Raw genomic sequence first — 13,455 nt, forward strand, 5'->3', positions numbered from 1 at the left:
AAAAATGAGGAATCCGTGTTAAATGATGAATATATCCCAGCATCTGTTCGTCTACACCTGCTTGTCTGTAATCTTAGTAATCCATGGCAAACAGCCTCCAAAATTACCACATAAACCATGTGACCAAAAAAGAGATCAAACAGTTGCAGCAACAAGTTGTTTCCTTATGACTATAATGTGTTTTAAATATTAAAATAATAATATTAAAACATTCAGCTGTGAAACTGTATTCAGACCTTTGAACAAATCTTTAAAGACTGATTGATGGACCAGAACCAGAGGGTTAAGGTAAAAATGATGATGCAGTTTGTGTCATCACAGATTTTCATGAAGATAGAAGAAAAATTATGAGTGAGGTTGTATTGTTGGCTTTCTGCCTAATAAACCCAAAGCCTCACTGAAGTTTGACTGTTTGATCCACACCAGTCACCCGCAGCTGAGAGATGGCGCCGCCTCACACGAACACACACACACACAGAAAAACCACCTGCATAATATTTCGATGGGGTCACTGATGGAGGTTAAAGAGTTTACCAGAGCGTTCAATCCGTACGAATGTGTTACCTTGGAGCAGAGACGTTCCAGGTGCGACGCTCTCAGGTATGTTATCTCTGCTGTAGATGGAGTGAAGGAACTCAGGTGTGCAGTCGTTCTCATCTGTTACGTGCACAACAACCTGCAGGAAACATCTTCATGTTATTATTTGGTATTTCAGATATATTGGAATTCCCATTAAGCCACCAGGTGAGTTATTTAATTATTGTGGGTAAGACCAAAGTCCATGCTCAATAATCCTGGGAAAAATCCAATAATGTTCAGTCAGGTCATCTGGACTGTTTCTTTTATTTGCTGAGATATTACGTCCTTCATCCAAAGGACTTCTTCAATCTGAGGAGCCACCAAACAAACTGATTCACCGAAACAACATACTCCATACTGGAAAAACAACTGTTTGTTGGTGCTAAGACGACCTCCGGGACCCGCCCTCTCCCCTGTCAACTCCTCTGAGACATTCATGCCAAAGTGGTTCAAAACACCAAAGTCCATGCTCAATAATCCAGGTCTAAAATTCAACTGTGTGGGTAAGAAAATAAATTGCTAAGTAATAAGTCTAAATTATGCTTTTTAAATATATAGGCCTCAGACTGACGAAGCCTCTTGGATGAGGGGCGAAACGTTTCTTTTTAACAAAAAAGAAGTCCAGATGACATGATTCAACCTTTTTTGTTGTTATATACCTGGATGACTGAGAAAACAAACTTTGTGTCTTTTTAAATATTGTTAAAATCCCTGACGAGAGACTGAAGATCAGTTTGGAGGTCAGACACTGGTGGATGAAGTTCCTTTCAAGGTTTTCTGTGAAACTCCATGGATGCTTCAATTACAAGACAAACTGGTAAGATACTGGCTTTGACAAAACAACATACTCTATGTCTCCTCCTGGACGGAAGAAACTCATTTCCATTCTGTACATTTTTCTCTGTCTCGACTTTGAGCCCTTAAAATATCAAGCCTCTCTGTCTTTGTCTCACCACTGTTCGTCTTTAATTCATCCTTATTCCAAGCTGTTGGAGCTCAAACAAAAAAGCCCAGTTCTATTCCCATAAAGCATGATTTGGTTGGCGAGGCTGCCGACCTGACCACCTGAGCACAGATTTTCTCTGCAGCCCTGAACTTTCAACACACCACCTGTTCACTTAGAACAGCAGAAGGAGGCTGCCTCTGCATTCATACCAAATATATAGAAGATTGAAGTGTAAAAACTAAGACAAACTGTTATTATTTTCACTTCAGACCCAACAAGTAATCATGCATTTCCCAAAGTAGAGCATTTTAATTAAAAAGTTGAAATGGAGGAAACAAGAAAACAAACGGCTTTCTGTTTTTGTATTTAAAATGTGAAAATGAAGCACAATTTACCCTGAATGATGTGATGCAGGCAGTGAGCACCTGTCAATAGTAATTACTTACTGCATAATGAGCTCCTTTTGTTATCTGCAGAATATAATTTGTATGATTTCTTCCTCATGAAAAGGAAAATGGGGCCAATTTTTTTTACTTTCCAAAGTACAGGTTTGTACATCAAGTAGACAATCTTTCTAAATGTTTCCTGATGTGAGTGAAAGCACATAAAGCACATAAAGCACATACAGCACTTTGAAAAAACACATGTCATGACTGGTTCTGCAGCTGTAAACTGTGCTTGAGAAATTACACTGAAGACCATATCATTAAATTTGACTTTTTGTACTCAAAATGTAAAAGTAGCTTTGAATTTACCTACAAAATACCATTTGTTACAATCTACAAATGATACAATTCAGAACCTACACACTAAAAACTGATGGGTTTAAAAATAACCCATTCATAACCCCGAACTGGGTCAAATTTGGAGAGCCAACCCTGGGTGGTTTGAATTCTGAAGGGTTGGGGGTCAGTTTGACTCAGCATACTGGGTTAAGAATTTTCGACACCAAACTTGGTTAAAATTATTATTTGTTGAATTCCATCCATCCATCCATCCATCCATCCATCCATCCATCCATCCATCCATCCATCCATCCATCCATCCATCATCTTTAACCGCTTCTTCCTTTTTGGGTCACAGGGGCCACTGGCGCCCATATCCAGCAGTCACTGTGCGAGAGGCGGGGGACACCTGGACAGGTCTCCAGTCCGTCACAGGGACACATAGAGACAAACGAGACAAACAACTATTCACACTTTCACTCACACCTAGGGACAATTTAGAGTTACCAGTCAGCCTAACATGCATGTTTGTGGTTTGTGGGAGGAAACCGATGCTCAGTAAAAATAAAACAAACAGGCATGCATGGAGAAAATGCAAACTCCACCCAGAAAGGCCCCTGACCAGGATTCGATCCGGCAACCTTCTTGCTGAGAGGCAACAAACAGCTCTACCAACTGAGTCACTGTGCCACCCTAATTTGTTGAAATAGAGATGCTAAAATGATTAAAATAACATCATTGCTGGACAACGTCTCCCACCCCATGCATGAAGCTGTTGCTGAACTGGAGAGCTCGTTCAGTGACAGATTACTGCATCCTAAATGCACAAAGGAGCGTTACCGCAGGTCCTTCCTCCCAGCAGCTGTTAGACTCTACAACCATCACCGCTCCCAACAAACTCAATAAGGATTAAATACATGCTGACCTCTGCTTAAACATACACTCTGCCTGTAATACTGTACTGTAAATAGTCTGCCATTCTCAATGTTCCAATACATATTGAACATTATTATTGATATTGTTTGTCTTATTTCTTATATATTGTGTTGTTTATTAACATTTAGGAACTTTTGTGTGAAATCTTTAAATCTTTTCATCTTTTTATCTGTTGCTGCTGATACACTGGAATTTCCCATCCGTGGGACAATAAAGGCTGTTTCTATTCTATTCTATTCTATTAGATTGTTTTGACTTGGGTCAGTGCACACTATCTCAGGGGACCAAGATGGTGTATGGGCAGGGCAGCCAACTTGAGACCCAAAGGTCCTGGGTTCGATTCCTGGTCATTGCACATCTCGTGGTGTCTCTGAGCAGGACACCCCTTAAATTGTTGTAGATCCAAAATAATAAAAGCCTCAAACACTAAGCTTAATTTTTTTCATTAAAAATTATATAATTTATTTGATTTTTTTGGGTCTATATTTCTTGTTTTCTTGTGTTTGGAAAGTTCATTTTAGTCTGTTCTCAGCAACAAAAGCATAATATGAATAAGTGTCCTTTTTAAAAGGTGGTCGATCAGGCTTTTGGATCATGGACGGCCCAAAAAACTGATCAAAGTTCTGAAAAAATGTTCAGCTATCAGTTGCTACAACACATTCATAGAAGGGTTGATAAAGTTGATCAACTTGTATGTAGATGATACCACGTTATATTCATTTAAAATGTCCAATTTCCCTAATGATTATTTTATCAGCTGCAATATTTAGCCAAGTTTAATGAATCATTATCCAAAAGTCTCCTTCTGGTTGAAATCATTAAAGGTTTTTGATGCTTTGTGCCATGAAGTGATAATAAAAAAGCTTACAGTAAAATTATTGTATTTTGCTTAAGATTGCTCATTTTGAGAAGATGGTTTTTCATCCCATTTGCTGTTAAACCTAAACATTATATAAAAAAGGATTACCAGAGAATTTGCAGAAAGTCTGCATCCATCTCTGAAGCCTGCTGGCCAAAATGATACCATTCTTAAACTGCAGTTGTGGGCCACAAAAAAATCACTCTAAGGGCCACAAATGGACCTCGGCCCGCACTTTGGACACCCGTGCATTAGAGCAAAGACCTGACAGTTGATCATAATATTAAATTGAACTTTCCATCAGAAGGATTTTGTTAATTAGTGTTTTCCCCTTTTTCTATATCTGCAGGTGCATTTTTACTGGTAATGATGCCAGCATTTACAATATCATGCCTTGTGAGTTCTCTTACAAATGATGCAGCCACACATCTAATGGGTTAAAATGACAATTTATGGTTTTATTTGATTTTGTTGTTTTTATGCTTGTTAGACCTTTTATGTGTTTTGAATTTTAGTGTTTAACTGTTCTTTTATGCACTTTGGCCAAATAAAGTTGTATTGTTCTGTGTAAAGATGTTTTTATTGCTAAAGTATTGGAAATTGAAAAAAAAAATTGATTCTGACTGATAAAAAACCTAATCCTGACATGAAAACACAATCATTAATAATAAATCAAAGTCAACATGAGTATGACAACACAAACATATTCAACAACTAAAATATTTCACAACTACTATTTCTATTACTTTATCACATTTATGGCAACAACAGGTTGCTGTTGAAACATAACTTTCAATTATTTTTGCTTTACTTCAAAACCTACAAAATACTTTTTATTGCACTTTAAAAAATGCTATTGGTAAAAAGTTATTTATGCTTCATGTAAAACATAGTAATGTCTATGAACCACAAAACCTTATAAAATAGGTTCTTAGGTAATTATAAATGTGGTTAAAGTAATAACAGTTGTTGAATACTGCTTCAGAAGTATAAATATATAAAACTTAGTTGATCACAAATAAAACAGTGCAATTTTTGTTCTGCACCTTTGATTGGAACAGAGTCAGCAGCTCATAAAGTTGTTATTGTGAACTTGTTAAACAGTTATCTTGTAGACAGATTTATCTTTACGCCTTCAGTATGTTAGCAGAATAAACATACATTTATCAACAGCTGGGGCCTAAAATGTGTTATTCAATGTGTTAACTGATGTATTGGAACATCACTTTTTGTGGAAAATACCCCATAATTTAATCTGCAAATAGTTTTCTCATTTGTTTTTGTTATTATAGGAATGATTATATTCGCAGTAACAGTTTAAAAGAACACGTCAGTGCAAAGATGCTGGATGGCTCTGTGAAGGACTGACGTCAATTTGGTGCTTTTTAAATGTCATATAAAGCTGGAGGCAACAAAAACTACAATAAATTACCTTTAGTAAACTGACTCATTAAACACAAATGCACACACATATGCACACCAATGCACACATGTGAGGCCTTTACAATGAATTAGTCAGCCAAGCTTATAGAGCAGCAGCAGCCTTTAGGAGGATGTGGGTATTTTAGCACCTGTCTGAAGCTGTCTAAACCACATTGACACTGAAAGTAGGTGATAATGAGATTTTCAAAGGTTTGCGTGGATGCATCTGCTGTGTGAATATGTAGCTCTTTGCTTTACAAATTCTGCCCAAAAAAAAAAAACAAGTCAGTGTTTTGCTGCCACATTTGTGCACTTAGCAGTTTGTAATGCACATACGTGCTTTGGCCATTTTTCTGATGCCCGTGTAAAGGCAGTGAGTTTTCACTGGGTTTTCATCAGGACCAGTTCACAAGAGGCTCGGCTGAATGTTTTTAGTCTAAACGCCAGCTCAGTGAGTGCACATACAGCACGGTTGCATCACATGTGATCCACTGGCGGCACTTTCCCTCATTTAACATTAATGAGTTTTTCATCAGAGAGCAGCTTAGTTAACAGTCAAGGGTCAGCACCTTCAGATGTTTTAAAAAATACTCAGTGCTGATGGTTATTTATTCTGTTTATCGTGGTTGTGAAGCCACTTACAGCACTATCAGACCTTCTGATTTACTCAGAAATGCACCAGTGACAGCCACATACAATGAACTCTTAGAATGCTCACTTCTCCAAGCCAACCAGTCACATTTGTGAAATAAAGATTGCTCTTTTTCAGGAGGTTTGCACTGTTTGAGCCCTTGAACCTGAGTGCTGTGTATTTACAACATGCTGAACCACAAAAGGTATGCTCAAATGCTTCAATAAATAGCTTAAGACTGGGTTTTTACAGCTCTTTTTTAATCAAAGAAAAAAAAACTTTGTGTGTATAGCATATTTGAGCTAATAAATCTCGACAAAGTTCACAGTCAGCAGCCTACTGTATCCACAGGCTAACAGTTGTCGCTGTGATCTCAGGTCACCAACGCTGTGGCCTTGTTCACGCCTGACTATTTCGCCTCCTGGGGAATGTGATTGCAACTGGACAGCTTTGGTGTGAATCCACCCAGGATGCACTGAGGTCATACTGGGATCAGATTTCTCAGATAACGTTCTGGGCTTCAGATGATTACATCATTTAGCAAGGTGAACAGACATATTTTCTACGTTACACTGGGCCACTACACAGTTAAGAAACAAAACTTCCACTAAAGAGAAAACCACACACGTTTGAACGAATCATAAACTAGGTTAGGTAATCTTGCATGAGGCTGTCGACAAGATTAAAACACAGAGAGAGGTATGTCAAGACATGAAGGTACACAAGAACAGGTCAACTTTGCAAGATTCAACTTACAGGACTTTGAAATTAATTCCTTTGCAAAGAGAAATGCTACACATGTAATCACAAAAACCCAAAATATAAAAGCCTATGATAATAAACATATTCTAAATTAGAAGTCAAAGTAAAAAATCAGAAGTTTGTTCAGGTTGCTGTTTAATACACATTATTTATGTTATATTATTATTGTTTAGTGTATATCTTAGATCCCTATTTACTGTTTCTTTTTTTGTATGTTATATTTTTGCTATTTTTGGGCATAACTGGTACCGTGAGTACACACTTACATTCCACATCATGCACCACATGTAATGTGAATGACAATAAAGTCTCCTTGAACCTTGAACCTTGATGTCAAGTTTGTAATACTTACAGATATTTATAAAACAACAATAAGTAGAAAGTGTGAATTAGTTACGGTCGTCATTTGCACTGCTCAAAAAACAATATTATGTTTGGTTTTTGAGAAGTTTTCTTGTCACTAACATCACTTGTGGATTTAAATTTTATCCCATATTACAGCTGCTAACCTTTGCATTTTTTACAAAAACAAATCTTTTAATAAACGTGATGCCCTTCACTCTAAACTCAAGCTTTATTTATGCTTAACAAAATCTCTTTCATAATTTTCTTGAAATGAATCCATCCATCCATCCATCCATCCATCCATCCATCCATCCATCCATCCATCCATCCATCCATCCATTTTCTTCCACTTGTTCCAAAGTCAGGTCGGGGGGGCAGCAGCTTGAGCAGGGAGGTCCAGACATTTCTTTCCACAGCCACTTCCTCCAGCTCTTGCAAGGATTCCAAGGTGTTCCCAGACCAACTGAGAGACATAGTCTCTCCAGCATGTCCTGGGTCTTCCCTGGGGTCTCTTCCCAGTTGAACATGCCCGAACCACCTCAACTGGCTCCTCTCGAAGTGGAGGAGCAGCAGTTCTACTCCGAGTCTCTCCCTGATAACTGAACTTCTCACCCTATCTCTAAGGGAGAGTCCAGCTACCCTGTGGAGGGAACTCATTTCAACCGCCACTTATCTGCAATTTCACTCTTTCTGTCACTTTCTGTCCACAGGTGAGGGTAGGAACATAGATCGACCGATAAACAGAGAGCTTTGCCTTGCAGCTCAGCTCCCTCTTCACCACAACGGATCGGCACAGAGTCCACAATACTGCAGATGCTGCACCAAACCGTCTGTCACTCTCACGCTCCATTCTTCCCACATTCGTGAACAAAACCCCGATACTTGAACTCCTCCACTTGAGGCAGAACCTCATCCTCAACCTGAAGAGAGCAATCCACCCTTTTCTGACTAAGGACCATGGCCTCCGATTTCGAGGTGCTGATTCTCATCCCAGCCATTTCACACTCGGCTGCGAACCGCTCCAGTGAGAAATGAGTATTTGCATGGCAAAAAACTTGACTGAAAACAAAACAAACATTGATTAATGAGTCTAACTCTGGGTAGCGTGGCCGTGCTGTAGTCACCGCTGCTGCCTTACAAAAACAAGGTTGCAGTTTTGCCTCAATGCTGTGGTGTTTCTCTGTGGCATTTGCATGTTCTTGGGTACTCCGCTTTCCTCCCACAAACATGCATGTTAGGCTGATTGGTAACTCTAAATTGTCCCTAGGTGTGAGTGAGAAAGTGAATGGTTGTTTGTCTCTGTGTCCCTGTGATGGACTGGAGACAGGTCCAGAGTGTACTGTGCTATCTGGAAATAAGCTTCAGCTGCTTTGTGACAAGGAAAGAAATAGGCTGGTAAAGAAAATGGATGGATGGATAAACTGTGTCAGGACTGGAAACATGCCCACAATGGCCAGAGCTTGTCAGAGTATTTAACAGGCTTTCTTTTAGATAGTTTTAGATAGTTTAGATCAAACTAAACTGATACAAATAATACTACAGTAAGATTATATTTTTTAATTGTTGATGATGAGAAAACATCTGACGACATTGAGAATGTGTTAGCATGTGTTTGGTGTTGTACCTCTGCCACACCGCTCAGGCCTGTGTCCGTTTCAGAGGCCCGGACCTGCAGATTGTGGAGGTTGTGACTGCTCTCGAAGTCTACGGTTCTTGTGAGGCTGAGTGCACCGCTCTCTTGGTTGATGCTGAACAGATTTCCAGGGTTTATCAGCAGCATGTAGGACAGACTCTGCTTCTGGAAGGAGATGGCCTGGACCACAGCAACTCTGAGCACAACATAACAAACAAAAGAGCCCCCCCCCCAAAAAAAAAAAAGTTAGAGACACAAACAATAATGTTTTATTAGTGGTATGTTCTACTGGAAGTCCACCTTTCTTTCCCTGAATCTGCTTCTGCTGGAGGACTCCCTTCTGGATACTCATGACAGACACTAAATTGTAATGAAGATCTGATGTAATTCTACGTCGTTCTAGGCTAGACATATTTTTCTTTACAACCTGAAATTTTATTCTTCTTCATACACTGAATTTGGGTCACACAAAAAAAAATCTGAATTCTGAATCTAAATCATCTGATTAGACAAAGGTTGGCTGTAATTAAATGGGATAAATTGGACTGTATTTTATGAGATTTATTTTGGGCTTGTTCACTTTGTACAATGCCAATTTGTGACTGTAATTATCATTCGACACAATCTGAACAAATAATTAAACTGCTGCATTGTCAACAAACAATAGCCAACAATATAATAACCTTCACAAGCCTCTTTTGTTGTCACGACCTGGCTAACATTAAACAGAACATTAAAAAATTAAAATAGACTTGTGCTAAACGCTAAACTTCAGTCTCTGAAGTAAAACTCTATGTGAAGACAGTGAAAACTTTCACTCTTATACGTCTCTAAAAAACTTTATTGAACAAACACGGACGAGTCAATGAATCCACAACTTGGAAACAAAGTGCAACTTTTTATTGCATCATTCATTCGTAATTGACCCTTGGATTTGTAAAAAAAAAAAAAAGTCCATAAGTTTTTCTTTTACATCTAAACTAAAATTGTATTTCTTAGTTGTAAGTTTCTTACATGTGATTTCAGGATCATATGTCGCAAAAGAACCCTAAAATGAAACACATAAACAGTGCTAATATTAACTTCTCAGATTATTATTAATGTTACTTTGGTTCCTACTAAATCGTGGGTGGTAGAAACCATCAGTTCATATCCACTGCATCTGCAAAACTGAAACTAAACAGTTACTGAAGCAGTTATCTAGATTGAACTGTTAACTACAGTAACATCCGTTAAAGTTAGAAAAAATTGGACCATTTCAAATGTTTGCAAGCGGTTGTTTCTTCCTTCCCCTTCTTTCTCTATTTAGAATTTAAACATGCGTTCTGTTTTATATTTTTCTTTCTGAAGTTTGGTTTTATTTAAACAAAATGCAGGTATGAGACATTTTACCGTAATACTGTTATTAATTATTTCTTCTTCTTTCAACTTTTCCCTCTTCAGGTGTCTCCACATCGAGTCATCCTCCTCGATCTCTGTCCTCTGCATCCTCTGTCCTCACTCCAACTACCTCCATGTCCTCTCTAACTGCATCCATATATCTCCTCTTTGACTTTTTCCTGGCAGCTGCATTTCTAACATCCTTCTACCAATATACCCACTGTCCCTCCTCTGGACATGTCCAAACCATCTCAGTCTGGCCTCTCTAACGTTATCTCCCAGTTGTTCAACCTGTGTTGTACCTCTTATGATCTCATTCCTAATCTTATCCATCCTTGTCACTCCTAAGGAGAACCTCAGCATCTTAATTTCTGCTACTTCCAGTTCTTTCTTCTGTCTTTTTGTCAATGTCACTGTCTCCAGACCATACAACACAGCTGGTCTCACCACTGTCTTGTAAACTTTTCCTTTGACCTTTGCTGTCACATTTTTGTCACAAATCACTCCTGAAACTTTTCTCCATCCACTCCATCCTGCCTGGACTTTTCTTCATCTCTTTACCACACTCCCCGTGTTCCTGGACAGTGGATCCCAAGTACTTGAAGTCCTGCACCGTGACCTCTGCTCCTTGTAGCCTCACTGTTCCACCTGTCTCCCTCTCATTCACACACATGCACTCTGTCTTACTACGGCTGACTTTCATTCCTCTTCTTTCAAGTGCATATCTCCACCTCTCCAAGTTCTCTTCCACCTGTTCCCAGCTCTCACCACAGATCACGTCACCTGCAAACATCATAGTCCACGGGGATTCCTGCCTGACCTCATCTGTTAGTCAGTCCATCACCAGAGCAAACAAGAAGGGGCTCGGAGCTGATCCTTGATGCACTCCAACCTATACCTTGAAGCTATCCATCAGTCCTAGAGCACATCTCACCACTGTCCTGCTGTCCTCATACATGTCCTGTACCAGTTTAACATACTTCATGAATACTGTTGTGAATGAATTACATAAACTATATTTATATTTTATCTCTTGTGTGTTTAAATGTTTGTGACTTCCAACTGCAGACGTGCTCACTCATTTCAAGTAGTCGCATTAGTTCTGCTGTTCCCAGTCATTTAAGACCAGATGAAGCACTTTGAATTTCTTTATGTGTAAAATTTGCTCCATAAATAAATTTGGCTTGTCTGTGGCTTAAAGTGTAAACATAACTACAGGTCAGAGAAAAGCTGCTCTACATGTATGTTTCCAAACAGACTGTTGGTATGAAGAGGAGCTGTGATGTACTGGTTGAGCTCCAGTCTTGCGCATGAAGCCTGCAGCATTTGTGGATTATTCTGAGCTTAAAAACAATCTTAACCTGGTTAATCAGTTTGATTAAAACACACACAGACGCACTGAGATACACGCGACGACATAAAAACACACAGAAGTGACATAACGGTAGCAAAGAGACACACAAATTGCATCGTTGGATAGAGCCACAGACTGCTCACAGGGTGGCATGGATACTTGGATATTAATACAATGTGCTTTGCGCCAGCAGCCCCAAGGGACCCAACACACACACACAAACTCCCCTTCATGTTTATCCAGAACTCACTTTTAATAAATATTTGAATTTACCACACTTTCAAATTCCCAGCCTCAGGCCGCACTCACACATCTGGGTCCTCTTCATCCAGCCAGCCCTCCCCTTCTTCTCTTCCTCATCCCTCTATCTTCTACCCTTCTGTCATCTTCCTCCTTTATGCCATCATTCTTCTATTTCCCCTTCCCCCTTCCCCTTCCTCTTTTCTTTTGTCTTGCTCTTCAGGGCTCATCTTTTCATGCGTCACATGACATGCAAACCAAAGAGCTGGCCGTGGAAACGCACAAACACACACACACACACACACACACACACAAGTGCGTAAATGCCATTGTCACGCTCAGTCTTAAGGGCAGTGAAATTTACATGAATTTTATGCAAAGTGTGAAGGTTAAACAGAAACTTTGTTTAAAAAAACACTTTGGACAACAATAATTCTGCATGTACTATTCACCAGTTTTTCTCCCCCAAAAACTTTTTACTGATATATCTTGACATTGTCTTACGAAAAAGAAATTGTATTTAAGACTTAGTCATGCCTGATTTAATCGTCCTATTTAATTTTACTATGATCTCACTTTAAGCTGTAGCCTGTAAGTGATGCACATCATTCTGAACCGTTTCACCTTTGTTTCTTCTTTTATTGGTGACTGTAAGTAAAATGATTTGTTTTATTCTTTTTATATACTTGAGGGGATAATCAATGTTGAATTAAGTCAAATGTTTAGAATTGCTATCAGATGAAACTTCTCTAAAATCAAACAAGCCAGAACAACAGATTAGGCTGCTGTTGGGACTTACGGTTGGCCAACAGGTGAGTTTTCCGGCACATTCAGGCTGTAGGTGGAGTTAGTGAATTGCGGTGGTCGGTATCCAGTGAGGATGGAAACAATGGCAGGTGGGCCTTTGCGGCCCCGTCCATCTACAGCCTGGACCCGCAGCAGGTACTCCTTACTTGGGGTTAGAGGGCGTTCGGTGGTTCGAATCACACCAGAACGACGATCCACTTCAAAGCACTCCTCGCCACCTTTATATAAAAAAATGAAACAGCACAAAACAACCAAAGGGTTATTTTAGGAATCATTGAGTAATCAACTGGTCATTTAGTTCATAATGTCAGACCGTTACTGTGAGAGACACCAATCATTGAGAACGTTTGATTGTGTTGCTACACCATCTCTATAAAGTTGTAAATACCTTGTAATAAGGTTTCTGCAACATTAATTTTGATATTCTGATGCTGATACCGGATTTTCACTTGCTGGGTTGTGTCAAGGAATGTGGGTTTTTGGTGAAATATATGAAGTCGTTAAAAGGCTGGGTGAATTACCTTTACCTAGAGCCTAAGTTGGACTCGTTTCAATAGACTCTGGTTATATATACAGTCCATTGTATCTCATGGAGGAGAGGCTGAGATGCAGTTTCAGCCATCATACAGAGTGGTAGCTTCATTGTGCAGAAAAACAGTTTCTACAGAATAAAAGGTAATATCCCAGCAATTATAAAATATCCCTATAATAGTGTTCCTTTTATTATATGCTTTAATTATCCAGTAAATGATCAAAATTAAGAAAAGTAGCTGCTACGTTGTGTAAAGTTAACATTTAAAAGTACTTTTTGTACTGTGTGAATATATATATTATAT

The 13,455-nt window shown here is 39.0% G+C and overlaps 1 protein-coding gene across 1 annotated transcript in view; it reads right to left on the reverse strand.

Moving 5' to 3' along the window:
* Window positions 1-13,455, reverse strand: part of si:dkey-22o22.2 (neural-cadherin) — a 167,567-nt gene that overhangs the window by 75,176 nt on the left and 78,936 nt on the right. The window contains exons 3-5 of the mRNA XM_037676138.1: window positions 12,612-12,837; window positions 8,830-9,034; window positions 565-676 (exon numbers count right to left, since the gene is read on the reverse strand). Coding sequence (XP_037532066.1) covers window positions 565-676; window positions 8,830-9,034; window positions 12,612-12,837 — 543 coding nt within the window. The remainder of the gene's footprint in view (window positions 1-564; window positions 677-8,829; window positions 9,035-12,611; window positions 12,838-13,455) is intronic.

Source organism: Nematolebias whitei, chromosome 5 (genome assembly GCF_014905685.2).
Source record: "Nematolebias whitei isolate Nwh7 chromosome 5, NemWhi1, whole genome shotgun sequence".
NCBI classification, from domain to species: Eukaryota; Metazoa; Chordata; class Actinopteri; order Cyprinodontiformes; family Rivulidae; genus Nematolebias; species Nematolebias whitei.